The sequence below is a fragment of the Phaethon aethereus genome, assembly GCF_964289735.1.
Source record: "Phaethon aethereus genome assembly, chromosome: 6".
Taxonomy (NCBI): Eukaryota; Metazoa; Chordata; class Aves; order Phaethontiformes; family Phaethontidae; genus Phaethon; species Phaethon aethereus.
In genome coordinates this window covers 26342438-26369057 of record NC_138580.1, presented here as the reverse complement: position 1 = coordinate 26369057, position 26620 = coordinate 26342438, and the positions used below count along the sequence as shown (strand labels likewise).

General features: G+C 41.8%; 1 protein-coding gene across 1 annotated transcript in view; it reads left to right on the top strand.

The window, feature by feature from the left end:
• The window catches only part of TTN (titin), a gene marked incomplete at both ends in the record, with an annotated part of 240774 nt that overhangs the window by 55537 nt on the left and 158617 nt on the right, over window positions 1-26620 (top strand). The window contains 48 exons of the mRNA XM_082001715.1: window positions 38-316; window positions 691-969; window positions 1064-1342; window positions 1466-1753; window positions 1874-2152; window positions 2252-2533; window positions 2641-2919; window positions 3030-3308; window positions 3403-3681; window positions 3800-4087; window positions 4187-4465; window positions 4604-4885; window positions 5014-5292; window positions 5443-5721; window positions 5820-6098; window positions 6225-6512; window positions 6697-6975; window positions 7181-7462; window positions 8057-8335; window positions 8447-8728; window positions 9244-9522; window positions 9648-9935; window positions 10152-10430; window positions 10532-10810; window positions 10912-11190; window positions 11293-11580; window positions 11713-12000; window positions 12888-13169; window positions 13929-14207; window positions 14326-14607; window positions 14752-15030; window positions 15152-15439; window positions 15665-15943; window positions 16040-16318; window positions 16396-16674; window positions 16820-17107; window positions 17265-17552; window positions 20276-20557; window positions 20826-21104; window positions 21215-21496; window positions 21619-21897; window positions 22385-22672; window positions 22830-23108; window positions 23201-23479; window positions 23577-23855; window positions 24380-24667; window positions 24819-25106; window positions 25630-25920. Of these exons, the coding sequence (XP_081857841.1) occupies window positions 38-316; window positions 691-969; window positions 1064-1342; window positions 1466-1753; window positions 1874-2152; window positions 2252-2533; window positions 2641-2919; window positions 3030-3308; window positions 3403-3681; window positions 3800-4087; window positions 4187-4465; window positions 4604-4885; window positions 5014-5292; window positions 5443-5721; window positions 5820-6098; window positions 6225-6512; window positions 6697-6975; window positions 7181-7462; window positions 8057-8335; window positions 8447-8728; window positions 9244-9522; window positions 9648-9935; window positions 10152-10430; window positions 10532-10810; window positions 10912-11190; window positions 11293-11580; window positions 11713-12000; window positions 12888-13169; window positions 13929-14207; window positions 14326-14607; window positions 14752-15030; window positions 15152-15439; window positions 15665-15943; window positions 16040-16318; window positions 16396-16674; window positions 16820-17107; window positions 17265-17552; window positions 20276-20557; window positions 20826-21104; window positions 21215-21496; window positions 21619-21897; window positions 22385-22672; window positions 22830-23108; window positions 23201-23479; window positions 23577-23855; window positions 24380-24667; window positions 24819-25106; window positions 25630-25920 (13536 nt within the window). The remainder of the gene's footprint in view (window positions 1-37; window positions 317-690; window positions 970-1063; window positions 1343-1465; window positions 1754-1873; window positions 2153-2251; window positions 2534-2640; window positions 2920-3029; window positions 3309-3402; window positions 3682-3799; window positions 4088-4186; window positions 4466-4603; window positions 4886-5013; window positions 5293-5442; window positions 5722-5819; window positions 6099-6224; window positions 6513-6696; window positions 6976-7180; window positions 7463-8056; window positions 8336-8446; window positions 8729-9243; window positions 9523-9647; window positions 9936-10151; window positions 10431-10531; window positions 10811-10911; window positions 11191-11292; window positions 11581-11712; window positions 12001-12887; window positions 13170-13928; window positions 14208-14325; window positions 14608-14751; window positions 15031-15151; window positions 15440-15664; window positions 15944-16039; window positions 16319-16395; window positions 16675-16819; window positions 17108-17264; window positions 17553-20275; window positions 20558-20825; window positions 21105-21214; window positions 21497-21618; window positions 21898-22384; window positions 22673-22829; window positions 23109-23200; window positions 23480-23576; window positions 23856-24379; window positions 24668-24818; window positions 25107-25629; window positions 25921-26620) is intronic.

The following is a 26620-nucleotide window of genomic DNA, read 5'->3' as shown; positions in this document are numbered from 1 at the left end:
TTCATGGGTGACTAATTCTTTCTCGCTGCTTTTATAGAGCCTCCATCTTTCATCCGAACGCTTGAACCAGCAGAGGTAGTGAAGGGAAAAAACACCGTTCTTCAGTGTGAGGTTGCTGGCACTGGACCATTTGAGATTAACTGGTACAAAGACAAGAAACAGATTCGCAGTAGTAAAAAATACAGGTTGACCTCTCAGAAAGCTGTTATTTCTCTGGAGGTGTCCTCATTTAATAGTGCAGATGTCGGTGAATACGAGTGTGTGATAGCTAACGAAGTTGGGAAGTGCATATGCAGTGCAACATACATCTTAAAAGGTCAGTGGGAGAGAGAAAACTCCACTTGCTGAAGGGATGGGCAAGAACCTCTAATTTCTTAAAATGTCTTTTCTTTGGATTTGTGGGTGACTAGGGAGGGTGGGGAGGGAGAGTATCATCATCTTCTCTTAAAATTCTGTGTATATCTTAACTCTTACCTGGTATCAAACCTGTGAATTTGAAGGACATTGAGTTTAAAGGGTCATGCATTAGCTCCCAGCTGGGGAATGTGACTCTTCTCCTTGCTTGCTCTTTAGCTGAATTGCACAATGTACTGCGCATACTGTCTCATAAAACTGTCTTTAAGCAGCAGATGTCATGGGATGATGTGATAGCAGATGAGTATTTCTTCTTGTCTCTTTTCTTCGAACTAGAGCCACCATCTTTTGTTAAGAAAATCGAAAATGTGACAGCTCTGGCTGGAGATAGTATTACATTACAGGCTGTGGTGAAAGGGTCAGAGCCTATTTCTGTGATGTGGATGAAGGGCAAAGACATTATTCAAGACGGTAACAAAGTGAGAGTGACATTTGAACATGGTCTAGCAACACTGCAAATTACTGGTGTCCAGCTGAGTTCTGGTGGCAAATACACCTGCGTGGCTGAGAATGATGCAGGAAGTCAGTCCTGCTTTGGTGAACTAGCAGTGAAAGGTCAGTGGAGTAGTGCTGTGATCCCCACATGTCTCCCACCTGAGAGGAAGAGCAATTTCCTTTTGTCCTTATCAGTTATTTAATTCTGTTGTAGAACCTGCCAAAATCATTGAAAAATCTGAAATGATCCAGGTAACAGCAGGGGAACCCGCCATTTTGGAGTACACTGTCACAGGCACTCCAGAGCTGAAAACCAAATGGTTCAAAGATGGAAGGCCACTACCTGCCAGCAAAAAATATAGGATCAGCTTTAAAAATAACATTGCCCAGCTCAAGTTTTATGCCACTGAAATGCAAGACAGTGGCGAGTACACCTTTGAGATATCAAATGATGTGGGCATCAGCTCTTTTACTACCAGCTTCACTGTGCTAGGTTGGTACTGACTCTTTGCAAAGAGCCCTGCTACTCTGCTCTGAGCCCAACAGAGCCAGAAGTAGAACTACGTGCCTGTTTTGCTCATGTGTTGGTTTCTTTCATTTTTTTCACTCTCAACAGATCGCACTCTCCCTCCCTTCTTTACTAAACCACTGAAGAACATTGACAGCATCATTAGCACCTCGTGCCGCCTAGACTGCAAAATTTCAGGCTCTCTTCCAATGACCGTCTCTTGGTTTAAGCAGGACATTGAGATCACTTCAAGTGCCAAGTACACAGTACACTTTGCAGAAGGCTCTGCATCTTTGGAAATAAAACACCTAGATGCAAGTGATGCTGGGGTCTACATTTGCAGAGCCACAAACTCTGCTGGTAGCAAAGACAGCAGTAGCACTTTGTTTATAAAAGGTTTGGCAATTTGTTTTACATTTCTTGGAGTTTTACTTTTCATATGATAATACTTTTGTTCCCCAAAGTGCAGGCCACGTGTCTTACTCTTGACAGTTGTTTCCTTTCAACACAATCTAGAGCCACCCAGCTTCACTGCAGAACCAGAATCCCAAGATGTACTGCCTGCATCAACCGTACGTTTCAAAGGCACTTTTAAAGGCACAACACCACTGACAGTGAAATGGTTTAAAGGTGATACTGAGCTGATGACAGGAGGAGCCTGCTACATTATGACAGAAGCACTAGCAAGTTACTTGGAGCTTTACGCGGTCAAACCAACAGACTCAGGAAAATACACCTGCAAAGTCTCCAATGTAGCTGGTTCAGTAACATGCAGTGCAAACTTGTTTGTAAAAGGTTTGCAGTCTTAATCTCTTTTAAACTTTCAGCTGCTGATTGACCCAGTGGCACTCTTTCTTGCCACCTTTGTCCTGAACGCTCTTCTTAAATCCATAGAACCTGCTGCCTTCAAGGAGAAGCTAGAGCCAACCCATCTGGTAAAGAAAGGTGGATATGCTGAGCTGACCTGTGAAGTCACTGGTACTCCTGAGATTAAAATCACGTGGTTCAAGGATGACAGAGAGTTAAAAGAGAGTGACAAATACAGGATGTCTTTTGCAAAATCCTTGGCGATACTCCATCTTACAGAGGTTGAGACTGAAGACAGTGGGGAATACATTTGTGAGGCCAAAAATGATGCTGGAAAAGATATTTGCAGTAGTGTTGTTACAATCAAAGGTGTGTGTGACATCCAGCAACTCAGTTTGTGTCTTTAAACTCAGTGCAGTTTTACAGGCTTTGAAAGCACGATTAATACAAACTGTACTCTCTCTTTTGCACTGTAGAGTCACCTTATTTTAGCAAGGAGTTTCAATCCATGGAAGTCTTGAAGGATTCTGATGTGGTTTTGGAGTGCGAGGTGCTTGGTACACCTCCCTTTGAAGTGTATTGGGTGAAAGATGATAAACCCGTGCGGAGCAGTAAGAAGCACAGAATAAGCATTGAGGAATCTTTGATTAGCCTCCACATTTTCAGGTTTGATGCTTCTGATGTTGGCGAGTATCAGTGTAGAGTAACAAACGATGTTGGGAGCTGCCTCTGCAGTTCGGAGGTCACACTGAAAGGTTAGTGCAAGGTGCAGAATGCCACCAGCATGCTCTTATCCCAGTGTGGTGTCCATGCCATACTGTGATGCACCAGACCTGTACTTACATAGCCACTTTCTTCCTGCCAGAGCCCCCACAGTTCTTGAAGAGGATAGAAAACATTAGTTCTCTTCGAGGGGGAACGGTCGTGTTTCAGGCTGCTGTTAAAGGCTCCTTGCCCATCACTGTGTCCTGGCTGAAAGACAATGATGAAGTGATTGAAGACAACAATGTCAAAATGACCTTTGTGAACAATGTCGCCACTCTTCTGGTGAGGTCAATTGAACTGAAACATGATGGGAAATATTTCTGTCAGGCTAAAAATGAGGCGGGAATTCAGAGGTGTTCTGCTCTGCTGACTGTCAAAGGTTGGTCCTACCCTGAGGGTTTGTAGTGACTTCAGATGGTTCTCTTGTGAATTTTACAGATGCCCTTAACACTCTCTCTCCTTGTTTACAACAGAACCTGCTACAATTGTGGACAAGGCTGTGTCAATAGATGTGACTGAGGGAGACCCAGCAACCTTGCAGTGTAAATTTTCGGGAACAAAAGATATTACAGCCAAATGGTTCAAAGATGGCAAGGAACTGACATTAGGCCCAAAATATAAGATTAGTGTTACAGATACTGTCTCAGTCCTAAAGGTGCTTCATGCAGAAAAGAAAGATAGTGGGGAATACATTTTTGAGGTTCACAATGATGTTGGGAGCAGTAGCTGTTCTGCCAGCATTAATGTCCTAGGTGTGTATGGGCTCTCTTTTATCATTGTTTTTACATACAAAATCTCTTTTCCTGAGCTGACATCTGTCACAATCGAGGTTTAATTTCATACTTTGTCTTTTTACTCTGTCTTGGATAGATCTCATTATACCACCTAAATTCACCAAAAAGCTCAAGAAAATGGACAGCATTAAAGGGTCTTTCGTCCACCTGGAGTGCATAGTGTCTGGTTCACATCCTATAAGTATCCAGTGGTACAAGGATGGCCAAGAAATAACAGCAAGTGAAAAGCACAAATACTCTTTCCATGACAATACTGCATTTCTAGAAATCAATAAATTGGAAGGCACAGACAGTGGCTCTTACACCTGTGAAGCAACAAATAAGGCAGGAAGCAACCAATGCAGTGGGTTCTTAACAGTCAAAGGTTTGAGCTCCTTCTTGTCTTGTGTTAGGTCTCTCATTCGTAATTTTGGAGTTCCCCTGCCTCAGAGTAATCCTCTTTCTTCGTTTTTACATGTTATAGAACCACCGTATTTTGTGGAAAAACCCCAGTCCCAAGAGGTTGTGCCCAATGCTAGGGTTCAGTTCAAAGCACTGGTGAAAGGCTCTACTCCTCTGCAGATAAAGTGGTTTAAAGACAGCCAGGAACTCCTCTCTGGAGCCAATCGATCTGTCTGGAAGGACAACACATCTAGTGTACTGGAGCTCTTCTCAGCTAGGACATCTGATTCCGGGAACTACACTTGTCAGATAAGCAATGACGTGGGGACTGCAACTTGCAAAGCAGCTCTGTTTGTAAAAGGTGTGCAACCAAATGTTCTTCTCATCTTTGTGGTTCTGATTTTCATTTTCAATTTGGGGGGAGGCGGTAGGAAACCCTTGTGTTTCTTTAAGTCACCTTGAATATTATAAAGCCTCACCTTTTCTGTCCATCTTCTAGAGCCCCCCAGATTTATTCAGATGCCAACTTCTGTAATAGCTTTGCGTGAAGGACAGTCCACCACTTTCGAGTGCCAGGTAGTAGGCACACCAGATATCCACGTCACATGGTACTTGGATGGGAATGAAGTGACTGACCAAGCTAAGTACGGCATCTCCTTCATAGACGGTTTAGCCACTTTGAAAGTCACTCAAGCCAGAGTTTCAGATAGTGGCATTTATGTTTGTGAAGCCCACAATGATGCAGGTAGTGAGAGCTGCAGCATCGAGCTGAGAGTAAAAGGTTGGTTTTGAACATCTTGTCATCATCCAGCTATGCCACATAGCTGGGTTGATGGACTAGGGGAGACTTCTTCTCCCCCCAAAACCATTCAAGGTTACTATCTACTTTCCCCTTATTCCTCTTTGTAGAGCCTCCAACATTTGTTCGGGAGTTGAGACCCACCGAGGTAGTGAAGGGTTTGGAGGCCACACTCGAGTGTGAGGTGACTGGTACTCCTCCGTTTGACGTGAAATGGCTGAAGAACAACAAGGAGATGTTCAACGGCAAGAAATATGCCATCTCCACCAAAGAATCAGTATTTACTCTTAATGTGACTAACTGTGATATCTCAGATGTTGGTGAATATCAGTGTATTATATCAAATGAAGGTGGGAGCTGTTCTTGCAGCACAAGGCTCAGCTTGAAAGGTCAGTCCTCTAGGAAGCATACCCAGACGTTACATCCTCTAGCTAAAATGTAGTGACTAGGATGACTTTATATGATCTCTCTTTCCCCTCTTCCCTTTTCCCTTTTCATGACTTCTCCTCCAAACAACAAACAAAAACGTGACACCACAGAACCGCCATCCTTCATCAAGAAGCTGGAGAACGTCACTAGCATTTTGAAAGGTACTGCATTCTTCCAGTGTGTCATAGCCGGTGCTCAACCCTTATCTGTGTCATGGATAAAAGATGAGAAAATACTAGAAGACGATGAGCACCACCATATTACCTTTGAGAACAGCGTGGCCACACTGAAACTGACCAATGTTGACCTCAGCCACAGAGGGAGATACACCTGCCAGGCAAAGAACGAGTCTGGCATGGAAAAATGCTTTGCTTTGCTTTTTGTACAAGGTGTGTACAAGGTGTGACTCTTCAAACTCATCCTTGATGAGTACCTGGAAAGTGTATCTGTGTAGCTAATTGTCATTTTTATACACTTTATACCTCAGAGCCTGCACGGATCATAGAAAAGGTTAAATCACTTAAAGTTACTGAAAGAGACCCTGTGACTTTGGAGTGTACTGTGGCTGGAACACCAGAGCTCCGAATAAGATGGTACAAAGATGGCAAACAGCTCCTGCCCAGTAGATACTACACAATGAGCTTTGAAAACAATGTGGCCAGTTTCAGGATTGAACCTGTATCAAAAGAGGATAGTGGTACATACAGTTTTAAGGTTGAAAATGACTTTGGAAGTAACACCTGTGAAGCTGTTCTTACTGTGCTAGGTTTGTATTGTCATTTGGTGAATTTGCCAATCCAGGAGGGAAGGAATGAAAAAATAATAATCTCTGTTTGTGAAAGATAAGTGAGAAGGTAACCAGTGTGTTTTTGCCATTTTTTGTGTTGAGCAGATCAATCAATTCCTCCTGCATTTATCAAAAAGCTAACCAAAAAGGATACCATTCTGGGATCTTCTATCCAAATGGAGTGTAAAGTTTCTGGGTCACTCCCCATTACGTCAAAATGGTTTAAGGATGGAAAAGAGATAACTGACAGTGCAAAATATAGAAGCCTGTGCCATGAGAACACTGTATCACTCGAGATTGCTAATCTAGAGCTGGCAGACAGTGCAAATTACACATGCAGTGTCTTTAATGTTGCTGGGAACGATTCTTGCAGTGCTGTCCTGACTGTGAAAGGTTTGAAATTCTTTTACTACTTCTTATTGTGATATATGCTGGGAAAATACCTTTAAATCTTATGCTATCAAAACACTCTTATACTTCTTAATGCTGATGAACTTGATCTCCATGCTTACCTCACCAATTTTCTTCATTCTTAGACATTTCTGATGTAACTATTTCTTTTTCTTAAAAACTGCAGAGCCACCAAGCTTCTTAGTAAAACCTGAAAGCCAGCAAGCCATCCCAGATTCCACAGTGGAGTTTAAGGCCACACTAAAAGGAACACCACCCTTTACCATAAAGTGGTTCAAAGAAGACTTAGAGCTTGTATCTGGTCCAACTTGCTTCATTGGGATTGAAGGGTCAAGTGGGTTCTTAACCCTCTATTCGGTGGATACTTCTAGGAGTGGGCACTACACTTGCCACGTTTCAAATGACGTTGGCAGTGACTCTTGCACTACAACATTGATGGTAACAGGTGTGCACTCTTTCTTGTTGTGTTGCAGTCTTTTTGTCTATTTCTTTTCTTTCTTTTTTTGCCAAGCCCACCACAGTGATCTTTGATATGCTGCCAAGTGAATTCCCTACACTGTGTTTGCAACTCATAGTTTGGCTCTTTTCCCTCCTCTTTTCTTTACAGTATTAATTCAGACCTTCCTGACCCCACTTTTCTGGTTTTTTAGAACCACCCAAGTTTGCTAAGAAGCTAGAGGCGGCAAAAGTAGTCAAGCAGGGTGAGTCAGCCCGGCTTGAGTGCAAAGTAAGTGGATCTCCAGAGATGAAAGTAGTGTGGTTCAGAAATGACCATGAAATTGTTGCCAGTGAAAAATTCCGGACGTCATTCATTGACTCTGTGGCCGTGCTTGAAATTAATCATCTCAGTACTGATGAGAGCGGTGACTACATCTGTGAAGCTCACAACCCTGCCGGCAAGGCCAGCTGTAGCACCAAAGTCACAGTGAAAGGTTAGCTATCCTCTTGTTCTCTGACTACATCCTATTTTTCCCTGGTAGTTTTATCCCTTAGAAATCCAAAGGGATTATGAGATTAATTTCATTCAGGGCTGCCTTCATGTCATGTTTGTTTCTTGATGCCCCCTCACCCCCTCTGCCAGGGTCTGAGCAAGAGAGATGTTGTTCTTAATGCAGATGAGTCCTAAGATAGGTGTTCCCTAGTTCTAGGATTGTCAACGTCCAAGACGGATCATAATGGGAAATGTTATATCAAGGAGCTGAAATATCAGAAAAAGAACAGACCCAAACTGATCAGTGTCAGTTTTACACCCTGTATTTGAGACTATTACCAGCTAAATAAGACCTGTACCCTCTCTGCCAAGGGTCACACCTCTGTTTACTTTTTCTACAGAGGAGCTAAGTGCTCTGAATGCTCACCTACCTGCAAGATCATTTCATAATGTGCCCAGAAAATGAGAAAAGTCCTTGCCTATTCTGTTGATTTTCTCAGAAGTCTCGTTGTGTAGAAGCTGGTAACAGTAAACTGTTTGTTGGTCAAATAGCTACTGACTCCTTTCTAAAAATGTTTCTTTTTTGCCTTGTTAGAACCTCCTGTTTTTAGCAGGAAGCCCTCTCCAGTAGACATGCTCAAAGGAACTGAGGTTAGCCTGGAATGTGAGATTTCAGGAACGCCGCCATTTGATGTTACATGGTACAAAGACAGGAGACAAATCCGCAGTAGTAAGAAGTACAAGGTTACAGCCAAAAACTATCATACAAGTGTTCGTATTCTTAATGTTGAAGCCGCAGATGTTGGTGAATATCAGTGCAAAGCACAGAACGACGTAGGAAGTGACACTTGTTTTTGCACTGTGAAGCTGAAAGGTAAAGTATTGGCACTGCATATTCCTTCTGCAGTGTTCCCAATGGCACTGCATTGCTCTTCTTTACAGAGCCACTGTGAGTATTTACTATAACTGCGTATTTCTTCTTCAGAACCACCAAAATTCTTGACTAAAATAAACAGCATGACTGTTGTGGTGGGTGAACCAGTAGAGTTACAAGCAAGAGTGGAGGGCTCCCAGCCAATTTCTGTGCAGTGGCTTAAAGACAAAGAGGAAATTATTAGAGAAAGTGAAAACACAAATATAACATTTATGGAAAATATTGCAACTTTACAACTTCTGCGCACAGAGACAAGCAGTGCTGGAAAATACATCTGTCAGATCAGAAATGATGCTGGAAGTCGCGAGTGCATGGCTACCTTAACTATTCTAGGTTGGTAAAAAGCACAAGTTCATAAAATATTTTTTTGAAGTTAAGAAGTTGGCTATTTAGTGTTACCTGTACACTTTACTTATGCCCCTGAGTTCAAAACAATCAAAACAGAGAATCCTTGTGTCCCCAAAAAGCAGTAGTCAGGTTCCTTATTTCCAGTTGTCCAGGGAGAGGGGTGAAAGGAACCACAGGCCTCTACACTGTGATGGGATCCAGTTGACTGGATTTCTAAATCATGTCTTCTGCTCATGCCTGCTTGGAGAGGGACAGACAGTTGCATTTCTCTCCTAGGAGTTTAAAAATATTTTTACTTCATTTTGGAGAGCATCTGAAATCTCCAGTTTAGGGTAGAATAAAGAGTGGAAAAAACAGAGCTGAAAAAATTCCCCAGCCCAACCAACTGAGATATCCTTAGTATCAAATGTGTAAGCTCCATCTTAGAGTGCTAAAATTCTTACAGCTAGTACTAATCAAATCCTGTTTTCATGATACATGCTGCCCATCTCTCCTTCCAGAGCCTGCAGTCATTGTAGAGAAAGCAGAGCCAATGAGAGTTACTATAGGAGATGCCTGTACTTTGGAGTGCAAAGTGGCAGGCACACCAGAGCTTTCCACTGGGTGGTTCAAGGATGGCAAAGAGCTGACCAGCAGCCAAAAATACAGAATTACTTTTGTCAATAAAGTATCTACACTTAAAATTATGGATGCAGAAAAGGAAGATGGTGGATTGTACACTTTTGCAGTGCAGAACGACGTGGGGAAAAGCAGTTGCACAGCATCGGTTGATGTTTTAGGTTGGTTGGGTTGCTTGTCTTCTATCTTTTTGAAAAACTTTCTTTCCGTCATATTATCTTTCCTTTCTTCCGTTCCTTCCCTCCTTTTCTCTCTAACCATGGATTTATTATGTTTTGTTATGCAGATCGAATAATTCCTCCTTCTTTCACAAGAAAACTCAAGGAAACCCATTGCGTCCTGGGTTCCTCAGCACTGCTGGAATGCAAAGTGTCAGGTTCACCTCCTATTTCTGTTGCCTGGTTCCAAAATGGACTTAAGTTAGTCAATGGGGAAAAACATCAAATCTCCTTTTCAGATAACCTATGTATTTTAGAAGTGAATTCACTGAGTGACTCAGATACTGGAACTTATACCTGCAAAGCTACCAATGTAGCTGGTTCAGATGAATGCAGTGCTCTATTGACTGTACAAGGTCAGTATATGATGGTCAGGGAGCTCTCTGAGTTTTCTTTTCTCTTTCTCTCTTGAAATTTCCTCAGGTCTTTTGTAAAAGGAAACCTTTTTTACTCAGGGAAAAGTATTGACTGGAAAATAAAGATTTTGTTCTTTATCTTCAGTAAGTGTGTGAAAATGCCAGAGTTATGCTGTAGCAACCTGTCTTACGTCTCTTTTTCTCTTGTGTGTTTAGAACCACCTTCTTTTGAGAGGACACCAGAGCCTCTGGATGTCTTGCCAGGCACAAGCATCACTTTTACATGTGTTATCAGAGGAACCCCTCCTTTTAAGGTCAACTGGTTTAGAGGGGCCAGTGAGCTTGTGCCAGGGGACAAATGCAGTATCTACTTGGAGGACTCCATTGTGGAGCTTGAGTTATTTGATGTAACTCCTCTCCAAAGCGGAGAGTACACTTGTCTAGTGACTAATGATGCTGGCAGGGCAAATTGTACAACACACCTTACAGTAAAAGGTTTGTAAAGTTTACATCTCTTTGTTTACCTTAAAATACTGTTTCCTTCCCTTCATTTGTCCTGCTGGGCTCAACATTTGTGACCTCTTACCCTTCATTAGAGCCAGCTGTCTTTGTGAAGAAACTAAGCGATCAGTATGTGGAGCCTGGCAAGCCTATCATCCTGGAGGGCACTTACACAGGCAGCCTGCCCATCTCTGTGACATGGAAGAAAAATGGCCACACCATCACTCAATCTCAGAAATGTAGCATCACTACCACAGAGAAATCCTGCATCCTGGAAATACTTGACAGCACCAAAGAAGATGCAGGAGAATACACATGCCATGTTGAAAATGAGGCAGGAAGAGATGTTTGTGAAGCTGTAGTTTCTACCCTAGGTGTGTGCTCCCTTGCTGCTTTTTCTTGCCTGTTCTTTCAAGTGTATGCTTTCCAAGGCCTGGAACCATAATAAGCCTATCTAATTGCTTCTGTTTTTTAGAACCTCCATATTTTGTTACATACTTGGAACCTCTTGAGGTGTCAGTTGGGGATTATACAACTTTGCAATGCCACGTTGCCGGAACACCAGAAATCACTGTGTCTTGGTACAAAGGTGATACAAAACTCAGGTCTACTCCTGAGTACAAAGTGTTCTTTAAAGACAACATCGCTACACTTATTTTCAACAAAGTGGTTAGCAACGACAGCGGAGAATATATCTGCAAGGCAGAAAACAGTGTAGGAACTGCATCTACAAAGGCGCTCTTAACAGTTCAAGGTGATGATTTTATATTAGCTTGCTACAAATTCTTTTTCTGTTGCAAAACTATAAAAAAATTGCTTCCTGGGGCATATTTATCCTTTACTTGCTTTCTTCTAGAGCGCAAACGACCACCTTCCTTTGCAAGAATATTAAAGGACATTGAGCACCCTGTTGGTTTACCCCTTAAATTTATGTGTCGGCTCAATGGCTCAGAACCCATTACTGTGACTTGGCATAAAGATGGTGTGCTGCTAAGCGATGACCACAATGTGCACACATCCTTTGTAGATAATGTTGCAGTGCTGCAACTGGTGAGAACCGAGATGAATCATACTGGGCAGTACTCCTGCACAGCCACCAATGCTGTGGGCACTGCCACGTCAAGTGCTAGGCTCACAATAGCAGGTGTGTTGGCTTACTAAACTTTTGCCTGGATCACAGGCTTCCCTTCCCCATTTCATGCATATGATGGTAACTGTGTGTTGGATTAGCTTTTTCATGAGGTATGAGTATTACATTGTTTTCTTGTGTTTCTAGAACCCAAGCAAGCACCTGTCTTTGACACCAAACCAGAATCTATTGATGTGCCTTTTGGAGAAAGTGCTGACTTTGAATGCCATGTTACTGGAGCTCAGCCAATACACATCACCTGGTCCAAGGATGGTCGGGAGATCAGAACTGGAGGAAACTTCAATATTACATTTGTAGCCAACACAGCTCACCTTCGAGTGCTCAGAGTGGGTAAAGGAGACTCTGGCCAATATACTTGTCAAGCAAGTAATGAAGCTGGGAAAGACTTTTGCTCAGCCCAACTCAGTGTCAAAGGTATTAAGTCACCTTTCTTTGTGTGTTTTCATTTTCTTGGGCAAAGAGACCTCTTTCTTACTAAGTCTCATCTTCCACCATTTTCAGTTTGAAATACATAGAAAGTAGCTTTCCAGAAAGGAGACATATACCGTGTAATGACCTTCTCCTGTCGTACTGCACGGCAGTAGAAGCCTTGTGTGCCTGCAAAATCTCCAAGGGGAAAGGTCCTTGTATGGAAAGCTGCTTGTATGGAGACTTGCACTCACCTTGCTTTTTACTGTGTCTTCAGTGCTTACACTACAGTCACCGTGGTATTCACACATAGCAATTAATGTATGGAAAACACTGATACTGTAAATACAAATACCTTGCATTTGTAGGCAATTGTGACTCTTTCAAATTTGATAAAGGTTTCAGTTGGAGTTCTGAACAGCTGATTTAATCTAGACAGTGAATCACTTAAGTTCTTCATGCAGAAATATGCTTTAAAGATGTGTAAGCAAGTGAAAATATTCCTACCGTGTTTCTGCTGCTCCTGGGGGTGAAGGGGCTGTCAAATCTTCCATGGTGGCCTGGGGATATTTTCGCCCCTCAAAGGTAACAGCAAAATTTCCCTTGGGTGGAGCAGTCATTCTTTGTATGTTTTTTACAGCTCCAGCTGTCTGACACAGCAGGCTCCAGAGTTGGCAGAACACAGTTTTAGTTGTTGTCTTTGTCTTCTTTTCTCTGTCTTGCTTCTTTCCTTGAGAGGAAACTCTGGTTGGCGATACAGCCAGCTGCTGTAGCAAGCTTACTTTGTTGTGCCTCAATACTCTTGTGGTCCCCATAACTCTTGCTCAGCACTGTTGTTTTCACGTGGCAAACAAGTATGCCGTCAGTCTCTATGTACTTACTCTGTTCTGCAGAACCTCCCAAGTTCATCAAGAAGCCTGAAGCTTTGCGATTCGTGAAACAGGGGGACACAGTTCAACTTGAATGTAAAATCAGTGGAACACCTGAGATCAGAACCATGTGGTACAAAAATGATCAGGCACTCCAGGCGAGCAACAGGCTCCACATGTCCTTTGTAGACTCCGTGGCGATGCTAACCATCTTGGTTGCCAATACTGAAGACGGCGGTGATTACATATGTGAAGCCCATAACTCTGCTGGCACAGCCAGCTGCAGCACTTCAGTCGCAGTGAAAGGTTAGCAGTATGGCTCCACACACCACCAGAATCCCTGGCTTCCAGGCCTGCTCCCAGCTTCACATCCCCCTGGACAAGGAGATGCTGCTCTGGCAGTTGGTGACTGCTGGAGCAGTATCTTTCCAGCTGCTCTCATATTCAAATGCTGCTGTTTTTAAGCAGTGGAGACCAGGCAGGAAACAGTGGTGGGTGCTCATCACTGTGCAGCCATTCCCGTGTCTCCCCATTTAAGTCAATTGCAAGCTGAATAAGGCAAGCTTGTCAGGTCACAAGGGAAGCATGGATTAGATGGAGCACCAGCCATGGTGAGGGAGCTGGGCATACTTTGCAGCCATCCCTCTGCCTCCTTTTTATACACAGTGATCCTGGCAGGAATGAAATTTAAGACGGAAGAGGAGGCTGTGTTGCTGAGCCTCACTTGGTGGTAGCTTTCATGACTGGAAAGAGGCAGGGAAAGCTGGAATGTGGTCCTGGAGAGAGGGGAGAGGGGCTTTTCAGGAGGAGCACTGAGCAGTGACTCCAAACAGGTGCAAAAGTGTCACATTCTCTGCCCTTGGGACTCCAAGTGCTGGGATGGCTTGCTGGGAGATGATGGGGTCTCAGCATTTTTTTGGGGTGAGGCCACATATTTGCAGGCTAAATATGGGTTTACAAGGATAAGTGTAGGCCTCCTTCCTGAATACGTTGCCTCCTACTGCTATGCAGAAACCCACCCAGGGAAGCAGGCTCACACATTATGATGTGATTCTTTTTTTATAGAACCACCTGTTTTTAGCAAGGTGCCGAGCCCTGTGGACACACTTAAAGGCTCAGATGTTATCCTCCAGTGTGAGATAGCGGGTTCTCCACCCTTTGAGGTGGCTTGGTTCAAGGACCGGAGGCAGGTCAGGAGCAGCAAGAAGTTCAAGGTGACAGCAAAGCACTCCATTGCCAGTCTTCATATTCTCAATCTGGAATCTCAGGATACTGGAGAATATCAGTGCAAAGCTATGAATGAGGTGGGAAGTGACACTTGCACCTGCCCGGTGAAATTCAAAGGTTTGTATGCTAGACAATGAACAGCATCCCCACCCTCTTTTCTTGATCTGCTGGCTGTCCCTCTTCTAAGCAGACATACATGATTAACCCTCCTCTGCCTCCTTGTTTTTGCCATCAGAACCCCCCCGCTTTGCCAAGAAGCTGAGTGACACTGCAATCTTCATCGGGGAGCCAACAGCCCTGCAGGCAGTGGTGGAAGGATCCCCACCAATTTCTGTTGTCTGGCTCAAAGACAAGGGTGACGTTATTAGGGAGAGTGAAAATGTCCAAATGTGGTTTATGGACAACATTGCGACTCTTGAGATTGCCAGTGCAGAGGGAGCTGATGTTGGAAAGTACATCTGCCAGATCAAAAATGATGCTGGTATGCGGGAGTGCTCTGCCTTTTTACAAGTCCTAGGTGGGTATAGCCTGCTTCACAGTACTATATCTTACAGCTTGCGCAATTGCCACTACCAACCTTTGTTTTCTGCTTATATCCTGTGCTCACTGGTTTGCGAGTAGATTTCCTGGTGACACACTGACCCCTTCCTACCTCTTTCAGAACCAGCAGTCATCTTAGAGAAGACAGAGCCAATCACAGTAATGGCTGGCAATCCTTTTACCTTGGAGTGCAAAGTAGGAGGAACACCTGAACTTATCACCAAGTGGTACAAAGACGGCAGAGAACTAAGGAGCGACCGCAAATATCAAATTACCTTTTTCAACAATATATCCACTTTGAAAGTCTTTTCTGCAGACAGGGGAGACAGGGGCTTGTATACTTTTGAGGTGCACAATGAGGTGGGGGACAGCAGTTGCACTTCTTCAGTTGATGTTTCAGGTCAGCTCTATGTCTTTGTTGTTCACACTCATCTTTAAAGGAAGCTTTTCTTCCCCACCCTTTCCTTTCTCCTGAAAAAACCCCCAAAATTCTTTCTGTTCTTCTGCCCTGTTCTACTTAGATCGTCTTGTTCCGCCTTCATTCTCAAGAAAACTGAAGGAAACAAATGGGGTGCTGGGATCCTCAGTGCTTCTGGAGTGCAAAGTGTCTGGCACATCCCCCATATCTGTGGCCTGGTTTCAGGATGGGAATGAGATTGTTAGTGGAGAAAAATATGAAATCTCATTCTTGGATAATGTTTGTGCTTTGAAGCTGAATGCCCTGGATGTCACAGATACAGGGCCATATACCTGTGTGGCAGCCAATGTGGCTGGATCTGATGAATGCAGTGCCTTCTTGACTGTACAAGGTCAGTGGAAGGATACTACAGCCCTGTCAACAAAATTCTTCTTCCCTCTTCTCCTCCATTTGGTTTCCCATGGTTTCTTTTTAATGTTGTTTTTTTTTTCCTGTTTTCTCTCTCTCTCTCTCTTTCTCTCTTTTTTCCGGACTCAAACCTGCTCCAGTTTTCCTCCCCAAAGAGATTCTCCTATTAATATCTTTCTCCCTCTTCACTTCTTTGCATGATCCTTAGAACCACCTTCTTTTGTGAAGACACCTGATCCCCAGGAAGTTTTGCCTGGATCAAGTGTGACATTCAGCAGCTACATCAAGGGCAGTTCTCCCTTCAAAGTGACCTGGTTCCGAGGCATCAGGGAGCTGGTGCCAGATAGCAACTGCTCCATCTCTCTGGATGAGTCTGTGGCACAGCTGCAGCTGCACAATGTGGAGCCAGGCCACAGCGGGGACTATGCCTGTGTGGTCACAAATGATGCTGGCAGTGCCTCATGCACAACCCAGCTCTTTGTAAAAGGTGTGTTCATGTGTTTGTGTGTGTGCGTGTATGCACGCTGTGCCTGCAGCCCTACCACATCTGTCCCTCTCACTATTGATCTATGCCTCCCCACAGAGCCTGCAGTCTTTGTGAAGAAATTAAGTGATTTCAGTGTGGAGCAGGGGAAGTCCATTGTGCTGGAAAGCAGCTACATAGGCACCCCTCCCATCTCTGTCACCTGGAAAAGAAATGGCATACCCATTGCTCAGTCTCAACGCTGCAATGTTACAGCTACTGACAAATCTGGTATTCTTGAAATCTTCAACAGCACCAAGAGTGATGAAGGCAAATACACCTGTGAGGTGGTAAATGAGGCAGGTGGGGATGTTTGCCACAGCCTTGTATCCATCTTAGGTATGAATCACTCCTGTTCCCTCTAAGGCACCCCAGTGATGCTCTGCCTCTGCTCACCATGCTCTGTCCTTTCCTAGAACCACCATATTTTGTCACGCACCTGGACCGTGTGGAAGTGAAGGTTGGCGAGCCCTTGATCTTAAAATGCCAGATCGGTGGTGCGCCAGAAATCAAGGTGTCCTGGTACAAAGATGACACCAAGCTCAGATCAACACAGGCTTACAAAATGCACTTCAAGAATAACGTGGCAACGTTGGCGTTCTCTACTGTGGAGGATACTGACATTGGAGAATATATTTGCAAAGCAGAAAATAGCGTTGGCTTTGCCACCTCCACAGCTTTGCTTGTTGTTAAAGGTGATGGGTCAAGGGCCACTCTCCTGGGGTAGTTTGTAGGAACTCTTTGTTGTCTATAGAAGGGGTTCTTATTAATTTCAGTTAATTAATTCGAGGTTGATAGGGTGGCTTCCTACTTACAGTGGTGATTATTATTGTTTTGCAGAACGTCAACTTCCCCCTACATTTGCCAGAAAACTGAAAGATATTCAGGAGGTGGTTGGTGCCCCAGTGACATTTGATTGCCGCATAAATGGCTCAGAGCCTATGCAGGTGTCTTGGTACAAGGATGGGGTTCTCCTAAGCGACAGTGACAACATGCAATCAGCCTTCTTAAATAATGTTGCGACTCTTCAGATCTTGCAAACTAGTATGACTTACTGTGGCCAATATACTTGCTCAGCCCAAAATGCTCTGGGGACTGCATCTTCCAGTGCAAAACTTCTCCTCACAGGTTTGTAGCTCACACTTGAACAAAGATCTTTTGTATGTCTTTGCTCTTTTTCCCACTCTGCCTATTACATGGTTGCCAGGGAGCATGGGCATGACATGGTGAGGCGTGTGGTGAGGAGGGCTTGGTCATGAGCTCTGCCATGCTTTCCTCTTTGCAGAACATCTACAACCTCCCTTCTTTGACATCAAGCCAGTATCTATTGATGTGGCACTAGGGGAAAGTGCAATCTTTAAGTGCCACGTGACTGGCTCTGCTCCCATGAGGATTACTTGGACCAGAGACAACAGAGAGATTCGTCCAGGTGGCAACTACAAGATGACGCTGGTGGAAAACACAGCCAGCTTGACAGTCCTAAAAGTTGGTAAAGGGGATGCTGGACTCTACACATGCACTGCCAGCAACAGTGTTGGAAAGGACATGTGCGCAGCTCAGCTGGCTGTACAAGGTATTGCTGTGAGCTTTAGTGTTCATGAGGCTTTTCTTTGCAAGGCAGACACCAGGAAAACAAAGCCCTGAATGCAGGCATGTGTGAGACTAACAACCTTTACAAGAGGCTACACTGAGATGTCTTACTTCATTTAAATATTGTTGTAATACTTAAATACTTATTCATCTTTCTTCTGGTCTGGTATAGTGCATAATTTGTCTTATCAAAAGGATACTTCCATTGAAATGTTAACTGACTTAGTACCCTGTGGCACCTTTATGAATGGCCCTGTTGGCCAGCAAAATCTGTCTTTCCTTAAAGTCTTTCTCCAGCAGTGACATTCACTAAGTTGTCCAGGGCAGAGAAAGGTAACTGAGAGAAACTCAGTTCACTTATGAGACTTAAACATATTTTTACTGGTTGTGCAGCTCCTGCAAATAGTTTTACTGTTTCACAGACTGAAAACATTGAAAACTGCCATTCTAGACAGCAAAATTGGAGGATCTGAAGGCAGGCTTAGTGACGAATATCCATTCCACCAACGCTTCGCTTCTCCCCGTAGTGTGTGGATCTTAAACATTTCAATGATCTAAATTTACGACTGGATCAAACTGTCTTGGTACAAGTGACACTTGTATATTAATGTAATTTCCTCAGTGTAGGTGGGAACAGTGGATTTATTTATAGCTGTTCCGGATATCTCATTCTTACTGATTTTATAAAAGAACAAATATAAAATACAGTACTTGAATTATGCATGAGTTCAAATTTCCCTATTGGTTTAGTGCATTCACTTTTTTCCCTTTCTATGAATTTGGGGTGTGTGTGTGTGTGAATTTGAAGAGTAAATCCTATGATTTTTACTCTCTAAGACAAATAACACAAGAAGCTGAACTACCACTAGCAAGATTTTGTCATAATTGCTTGTCAAATGTATTATATACATCTAGAGTATATTCTATCCAAGGTATTTTTCTTGGTGGGGGTGGGAAGAGTGTGGCAGAGGATTCCATGGCAAGTAGGGATGCTGTTACTATGTAGCTTGACTTACAAAAAGCACTGAAAGATTGTAGCAAGAAATCTAACCTCTTTAAAAGAAAAGATTTAAAGTTTGTTTCCACCAGAATCACGATTCTGTTTATTATTAATGATAATATTAATAATAAGTTTATTTGACCGAAGTTACTATTCATAAAATGATCCTGACTGACCTTATTGATTTTCTTACTCTTCACCTCTTCATTCATAAAAATCTTGATTTCTGCTCCCCCCCCCCCCCCGCCCCTCATTGTTAATTTCTTTTTTGATCCTGAACTTACACTGGCATTCACTTCAGTTCTTAAGAATTTGTACAGTTTCCCCAGGGCTGTAAAATTAGTGACATTCATTGTTTGTCAGCCAGTTTCTTTAGAACTTGGAAGGGCATTGAATTGCATGTGTTTAATTTGAGCAGATGCTGTCTCAGTTCTATGACACATAGCTTTTTATTTGTAGAATTAAGATCTTTTGTTCAATTGACCTTGAAAATCTCCCAGGTTTTTAATCAACTTTCTCACTTTAACATCTAATGTTCCCAATCTGTAGTTTTAACAGTTGCTTTAGGTTCTAGAAACTGCTTTACATTCTAAGTATATACCTTACTAACTTGTGTATCCTCATTTTTGGAAAGGAATGGAATTAGAGTGTGACTATTCAGCAACTGTTAGTATGCAGATAGATAATCAAGTCTTTGTCAAAGTGAAATCTCAGAATAAATTACTAAGGTTCCAAGAATCCTTGGGTTAACAAGCCATCATTTCTATTTTTAGAAACTCTAAGGAAGTTTTGTTGCTAACAACATAGGATGTTCTGCAAATGTCCCACAGGTTGAAGTAACTCACAATAAAATAGATATTCTTCCTACACTTTACAGAGTGCAGGAAGAGGCACTTCATCCTGTTTTGCAGAGATATTTGTTTGTTGTGGCCACATTACCACCTCTTGGTTTTACCAGTTATGTATTTGATCTATGAGCATTCAGTCTTGTGATTCTGAATCATCCGTATGGTACTTTTGATGAAAAGTGTCAAACCTCCACTCCTTTCTCTCCTTACAGAACAAAATGTAACCATCCGGTTTACTTTTCAGTCACAGGACCTTTAACACTGATTTCTGTAATGCCAACCATCTCATAACTCTACCCTGCATGATTATTCTGAACCTCTTTTTTTGCTGCCCAAGCTCCTTGAGTGTTGTTCCTTATATGCACCTTTATATTTGGCTTCACAATAAATGTCTGAAGGGTTATAATGCAGATACATTTATTGACTATATCAATTGTTAATTACATATTAAGATACAAAGCAGTTGCTATAATGCTCAGCATAAATGCTCTTAATAATATTTCTTGGCTGAATAGTTTGGATTCTTGCCTTTCCATCAGGCATTTTGATTACTCATGTATTGCAAGAGGATATTACTTAAAGAAAACCACACATACAAGCTGATCTGTACTGAATACTTAGAAGGAGGAGTAGGACAATAAAGTAAGGAGAAACTAACTGATATGCAGATACAGAACTTGTTTGCTTCCTAATCTAGATTTTGGACCAACTTGAAATAATCTAAAAAAATTTCATAGCAATTGCAAAATTAGAATTCTGCATAAATTCCCAAAGTTTACATTTTCTGTTGCATATTTCCCTGCTTTTTCAAAGAATCAGTGCAGTTTAAAGCATCATCTCCCCTTCTTGGCTTTCCAGAACCACCAAGGTTTATTAAGAAACTAGACTCCTCAAGACTTGTGAAACAGCATGATTCCACTAAGTATGAATGCAAAATAGGTGGATCTCCAGAAATCAAAGTCACCTGGTACAAAGGTGAAACTGAGATCCATCCCAGTGAAAAATACAGAATGTCCTTTGTGGATTCAGTGGCAGCCATTGAAATGTACAACCTCAGTGTTGAAGACAGCGGTGACTACACTTGTGAAGCCCAGAATCCAGCGGGTAGTGCAAGCACCAGTACCTCACTGAAAGTAAAAGGTCAGAATCCAAATTCTTTCCTTACTTTTCTATCTGTATGAGTCCTCCTTTGTGGAAAAGCTGTTAAATCCCACTTTCTTTAGCCAGAGAGGTCAAAACCTGTCTGAATAGATGGCAGATCTCTTGCCTGTTTGCTGTACTGTGGGACATCTTTCTTATTTATGGTTTGTCTTTGCTGTTCAGCATCAGAAAGGCTGCTTGAATAGTCTGTCCTCTTTAATCTCCTTTGCTCAAATAACACAAACTTTAACCCCCTTTTCTTTTTCAGCACCCCCCATTTTTACCAAGAAGCCCCATCCAGTCCAGACCTTGAAAGGGTCTGATATTCACCTGGAATGTGAGCTTCAGGGCACTCCTCCATTCCAGATTTCGTGGTATAAAGACAAACGAGAAATTCGGAGCAGCAAGAAGTATAAGGTCGTGACCGAGAACTACCTAGCTAGTATTCACATTCTCAGTGTGGATACTGCAGATGTTGGTGAATATCATTGTAAAGCTGTAAATGATGTGGGAAGTGACTCCTGTATTGGCTCTGTAACACTAAGAGGTTTGTAGAAAGATTGGCACCTTCTTAGCATTTCGTTGTTCCTGTCATTCTCCTCCTACTTTTCCGCTCCTGGCATTTTTTTTCACTGTCAAATATCTTCTCTTAAATAGCACCACCAACCTTTGTGAAGAAGCTGAGTGATCTCACTGTTGTAGTTGGGGAGTCGATTGAACTTCAGGCTGCAGTAGAAGGATCAGAGCCCATTTCTGTTCTGTGGTTAAAAGACAAAGGGGAAATCATTAGAGAAAGTGGTAATCTTTGGATCTCCTATTCAGAAAACATTGCAGCTATGCGGATTGGAAATGCAGAACCAGCCAATGCTGGGAAATACATTTGTCAGATAAAAAATGATGCTGGAGTTAAGGAATGCTTTGCCACGCTGACAGTGCTAGGTTGGTAGCATGGGATAAAAAACACAATGTGTTTTAAAATTCTTTTAAAAGTCAATTTTTATGATACTAATAACTATTGCATTTTTGCTTTTAAAAATGTTGTGACTTGCATCTTGTTGCAGAACCTGCAGTCATTGTCGAGAAGCCAGGCCCAGTCAAAGTTACAGCTGGAGACTCTTGTACTCTGGAATGCACAGTAGATGGCACACCAGAGCTTACTGCTAGGTGGTTTAAGGATGGGAGTGAACTGTCCACTGATCATAAATATAAAATCAGTTTCTTCAACAAAGTATCTGGGCTTAAGATCCTCAACGCAAGAGTAGAAGACAGTGGAGAATATACTTTTGAGGTGAAAAACAGTGTTGGTAAAAGCAGCTGCACAGCTTCAGTGCATGTTTCAGGTTAGTTGACTGCTCTTTTTGAGTTCGCATCTGATCCTATAGTTCCTTTACTAAGCCTTCAGATAGCAGACTGTTTCTCATGATTGGCAGCCTCAGAGACTCATTGCTTGTATAATCTTAGGAGTACTTGGCATGCCACTTTGACGGGCATCAAGAATAAATGCCTAGATGCCTACCTAACCTCTGAGGGGCAGGAATTGTTTCAAGGGCTTGATTTCTTCGGCTTTAATCTACATGTCTTCTTGGACAACTGATGCAATATTGTTGCTTATGAAAAAAGAGTAGCAAAAATAAAAGGTGTCCCTCAAAAAGTGTGAATGAAAGCTCCAGCATATCCTTAGCCGTCAACTATCTAGTCATTTTTCAATGACTTAGGTGTGTAGCAGATATATCAAAAGAAGATTAACTGATTTTATTATGCTTGGGGAACTTTTTGCATTTTAAGCTCCTCTATGGTAATTTTTTTTTTTTTTTTAAACAAATGCAGATCGTATTATACCTCCTTCTTTCACAAGAAAACTGAAAGAAACATATGGTCAGCTGGGTTCTTCTGCTGTACTGGAGTGCAAAGTTTATGGGTCACCACCTATTCTGGTTTCCTGGTTTCATGATGGACAGGAGATTACCAGTGGAGACAAGTATCAGGCTACCCTTACAGACAATACCTGTTCTCTGAAAGTGAATGGACTTCAGGAATCTGATATGGGAACTTATTTGTGCACAGCTACTAATGTAGCTGGGTCTGATGAATGCAGTGCATTTTTGAGTGTTAGAGGTCAGTATCAATAAGAAGCCAGAGTAAGAGGGTACAGATTTATTTTCAAGAAGACTTCATTCTTTGCTTTGTTACATATTTCTGATTACTATGCTCTTCATCAGAAATTCAGATGTTGATGGATGTACTTCTCTGTCTGTTTTATTTGCATGCTTAGAACCACCATCTTTTCTGAAGAAACCTGAACCACTGAATGTTTTAACTGGGGCAAACATAACCTTTACCAGTATCATAAGAGGCTCCTCTCCACTGGAAGTTAAATGGTTCACAGGTAGTGATGAGCTAGTACCAGGACACAGATGCAATATCACCTTGCAAGATTCAGTTGCAGAACTGGAGCTGTTTGATGTACATCCACTTCAGAGTGGAGACTACACCTGCCAGGTTTCTAATGAGGCAGGGAAGATTTCTTGCACGACACATCTTTTTGTCAAAGGTTTGTCCAGACTGGTTTCTTATGCGTCTTATGCTTCTAAAAATGATCTCTTGGCTTTAGTCAGTTTGTTTTCTTCCCATTGTTCATTATAGAACCAGCCAAATTTGTGAAGAAGGTGAATGATTTAAGTGTAGAGAAAGGGAAAAATTTGATCTTGGAATGCACATATACGGGTACTCCACCAATTTCAGTGACATGGAAGAAGAATGGAGTAAAAGTAACGCACTCTGAAAAGTGTAACATCACCACTACAGAAACATCTGCCATACTGGAAATCCCTAGTAGCAAACTAGAAGATCAGGGGCAATATTCATGTCATATTGAAAATGATTCTGGACAAGATAATTGTCATGGTGCAATCACAATACTAGGTGCGTCAAGCCACAATCAATCATCAAGTGTTATTTGAATGACTGCTGGTCATTGTGCAGTACCTTTTTATGCTAATGGTGTGTGTTTGTTCTTTAGAACCACCTTACTTCATTAGACCCTTGGAGCCAGTGCAGGTGACTGTTGGAGATTCTGCATCCTTACAGTGCCAGGTTGCTGGAACGCCAGAAATGATTGTATCATGGTACAAAGGCGATACAAAGCTGAGAGGAACTGCTACTATGAAAATGCACTTTAAGAACCAAGTTGCCACACTGGTTTTCAGCCAGGTAGACAGTAGTGACAGTGGGGAGTACATCTGCAAAGTAGAAAACACTGTTGGGGAGGCTGCTTCATCATCTTTGCTGACAGTTCAAGGTGAATATTTCATTTTTAAAAAAAGGAAGATGGCCTATTTTTCTTAAGTATGCTTTGCTATTTCAAAAAACAAAGATTACCTTTTCCTTGTTAAACACTGCTTCTTGATGTGTAAGATACCCTGTGGTACTGCCTTCTATTAACAGAGGCCTACCAGTAAAGCTCATCGAAATACATCCCTTACTGGCCACAGCTCTTCTGTAGGGATACAAGCTTCTGCATCTTCCTTCACCGTTGAGGATATTGCTTTGATTGTTTCTACCATTAGCAGTCCTGAGGGTTAAATAGGCTCACTGGGTGTAACCAAGGCCAGAATGGTTATGTATTTTCCTGCAACCATGTGCACGGTGCTCTTTTCACATCAGGTTCCAAATAAATTTTATGCTGAATAACATTTTTAATCACAAGTTTTGAGCAAAAATCCAGCGTACTCTACAGTATACTAGGCAGTGATCATTAGTGAGTACAAAAATAGGTGTGTATTTTCTGAAAGCTCTCACTGTACAATACCTGTTTTCTTACAGAGCGTAAACTTCCTCCTTCTTTTACACGAAAATTAAGAGATGTTCATGAAACTGTTGGCTTACCAGTTACATTTGATTGTGGCATTGCTGGTTCAGAACCTATTGAAGTATCTTGGTTTAAAGACGGTGCACGTGTAAAAGAGGACTACAATGTTCACACATCCTTCACAGATAATGTAGCAACTCTCCAGATTTTGAAGACAGATAGGAGCCTTATTGGGCAATATACCTGCACAGCCACTAATGCGATTGGGACTGCTTCTTCTAGTGGCAGGCTTGTCCTTACAGGTCAGTGGGCTGTGAAATATTCAACGGAAATATCTTGAAACTCACTTTTGCTTTATATATGGATTTAATATTGTAAAAATAATATTTATTTCACAGAGGTTTAAAGGAAGTTGAGATTTTAAAGTGATGCTCTGTTTCTTTCACTCTTCAGAAGGGAAGACTCCTCCATTCTTTGACATTCCAATTACACCTGTGGATGGTATCATTGGAGAAAGTGCTGACTTTGAGTGTCACATTTCTGGAACACAGCCTATTAGAGTCACTTGGGCAAAAGATAACCAAGAGATTAGAACAGGAAGAAACTACCAGATCAGTTATGTAGACAACACAGCCCACTTGACCGTCTTCAGAGTTGACAGGGGAGACTCTGGAAAGTATACGTGCTATGCTAGCAATGAAGTTGGAAAGGACTCTTGCACAGCTCAACTGACTATTAAAGGTACTGAATAGATAATACATTGTGTGTACATATTTCTTCCTTTAATTATAAAGGCAATTAGCCTTATTGCTGCAAGATAAGTTTGAGAAAAACTTTTGAGATATAGCTTGAAAGTACTCATCTGGAGATATGATGGGTCTCTTAAGGGAATTAGGAAAGGTCACTAACAACAATTGGACAAGGAATGAAAGAATATTTTCTTTGGCCTAGATTCTTTATAGGTTTTGGCCTGTTTCTTTCTTGAGAACTCGACAAAACTCTTGGGTTTTTTTAAATGGCATTTGACTTAAGTCAATATAAGAGGATTTTATTTTTTTCAAATAGGAAAATCAATTATGACAGTGACTGTAAGAACAAGACACGTGCTGTTTATCTTGGCATACTTTCACTTAAAAAATAAATATGGTATTTAAATGAGAGCAAATATTAATTCCTCAATGTTCAATTTTTTTTTTAAATACTTAGAATTTTTCATTTGAGGCTTGAGTCGCAGAATTTGAATAAAATTTTCTTTTCTTTACAGAACGAAAAACTCCACCTACTTTTACTAAGAAACTGTCTGACGCAGTAGAAGAAACAGAAGGGAATGAACTTAAACTTGAAGGCCATGTTTCCGGCTCTCAACCTTTGACTGTTGCTTGGTACAAAAACAATCAGGAAGTTCATTCAAGCCCTCATTGTGAAATATCTTTCAAAAACAACACCTTAATTTTGCATATAAAGTGTGTAGAGCAATCAGATGCTGGTTTATATACCTGTAAAGTATCCAATGAAGCAGGAAGCGTGTTGTGTACATCTTCTGTTGTTATCAGAGGTTAGTTGAAATCTTATTTTTCTTTGCTTCTTACTTTTCTTTGTTATATGTTAGCTTGAAATATACAGTTTCTATCTTATGAGCTGGTTTTACTTACCTTAACAGCAGTAATTTGTCCTGAGATGGACAAGGTAAAACTGAGTTAAACCACAAAATCAAGGAGTTCTTTTAATTTTGTGATTAAAATAAAACAGTATTTTTCAAGGTGGGACTTCTTTACTTTTTCACTATTTGTTACGACTGATCTAAAGTGAACATTGAAATCCTTACATGGCATTTCTGTTGAATATTTAATCATTCTCTTTTCATGGAATAACAATTTTTCTGTGCAATTACATCTAAGCTTAGGCAGCCTTGACAGTGTGTTGTGGCAGCATTGCACTTCATCATAACACTCTTGCAGGAGATTGCATATTTGTTTCTTTAAAGGTGCTTATATAGTTTTGCAGCGTAATAACAGTGCTTTAGTTCTTATATTAATTTTTGCATGTGAATGTCCTTGCTGTGTGGAGAAAAGATATTTCTTGCACGTTTGCATAGAAAACATACCCTCTTGGTATTTATTCCATTTTCTAAACCTATGATTGAGGTTCTCAGACTTCTGTTTATCCTCCTTCACTGCTTGTCATTGTCATCTTAAGAAGCACATGTATCTTTCTTTCTCTTACATTCTTCATCATACTTTCCTTCCTTGAGTATT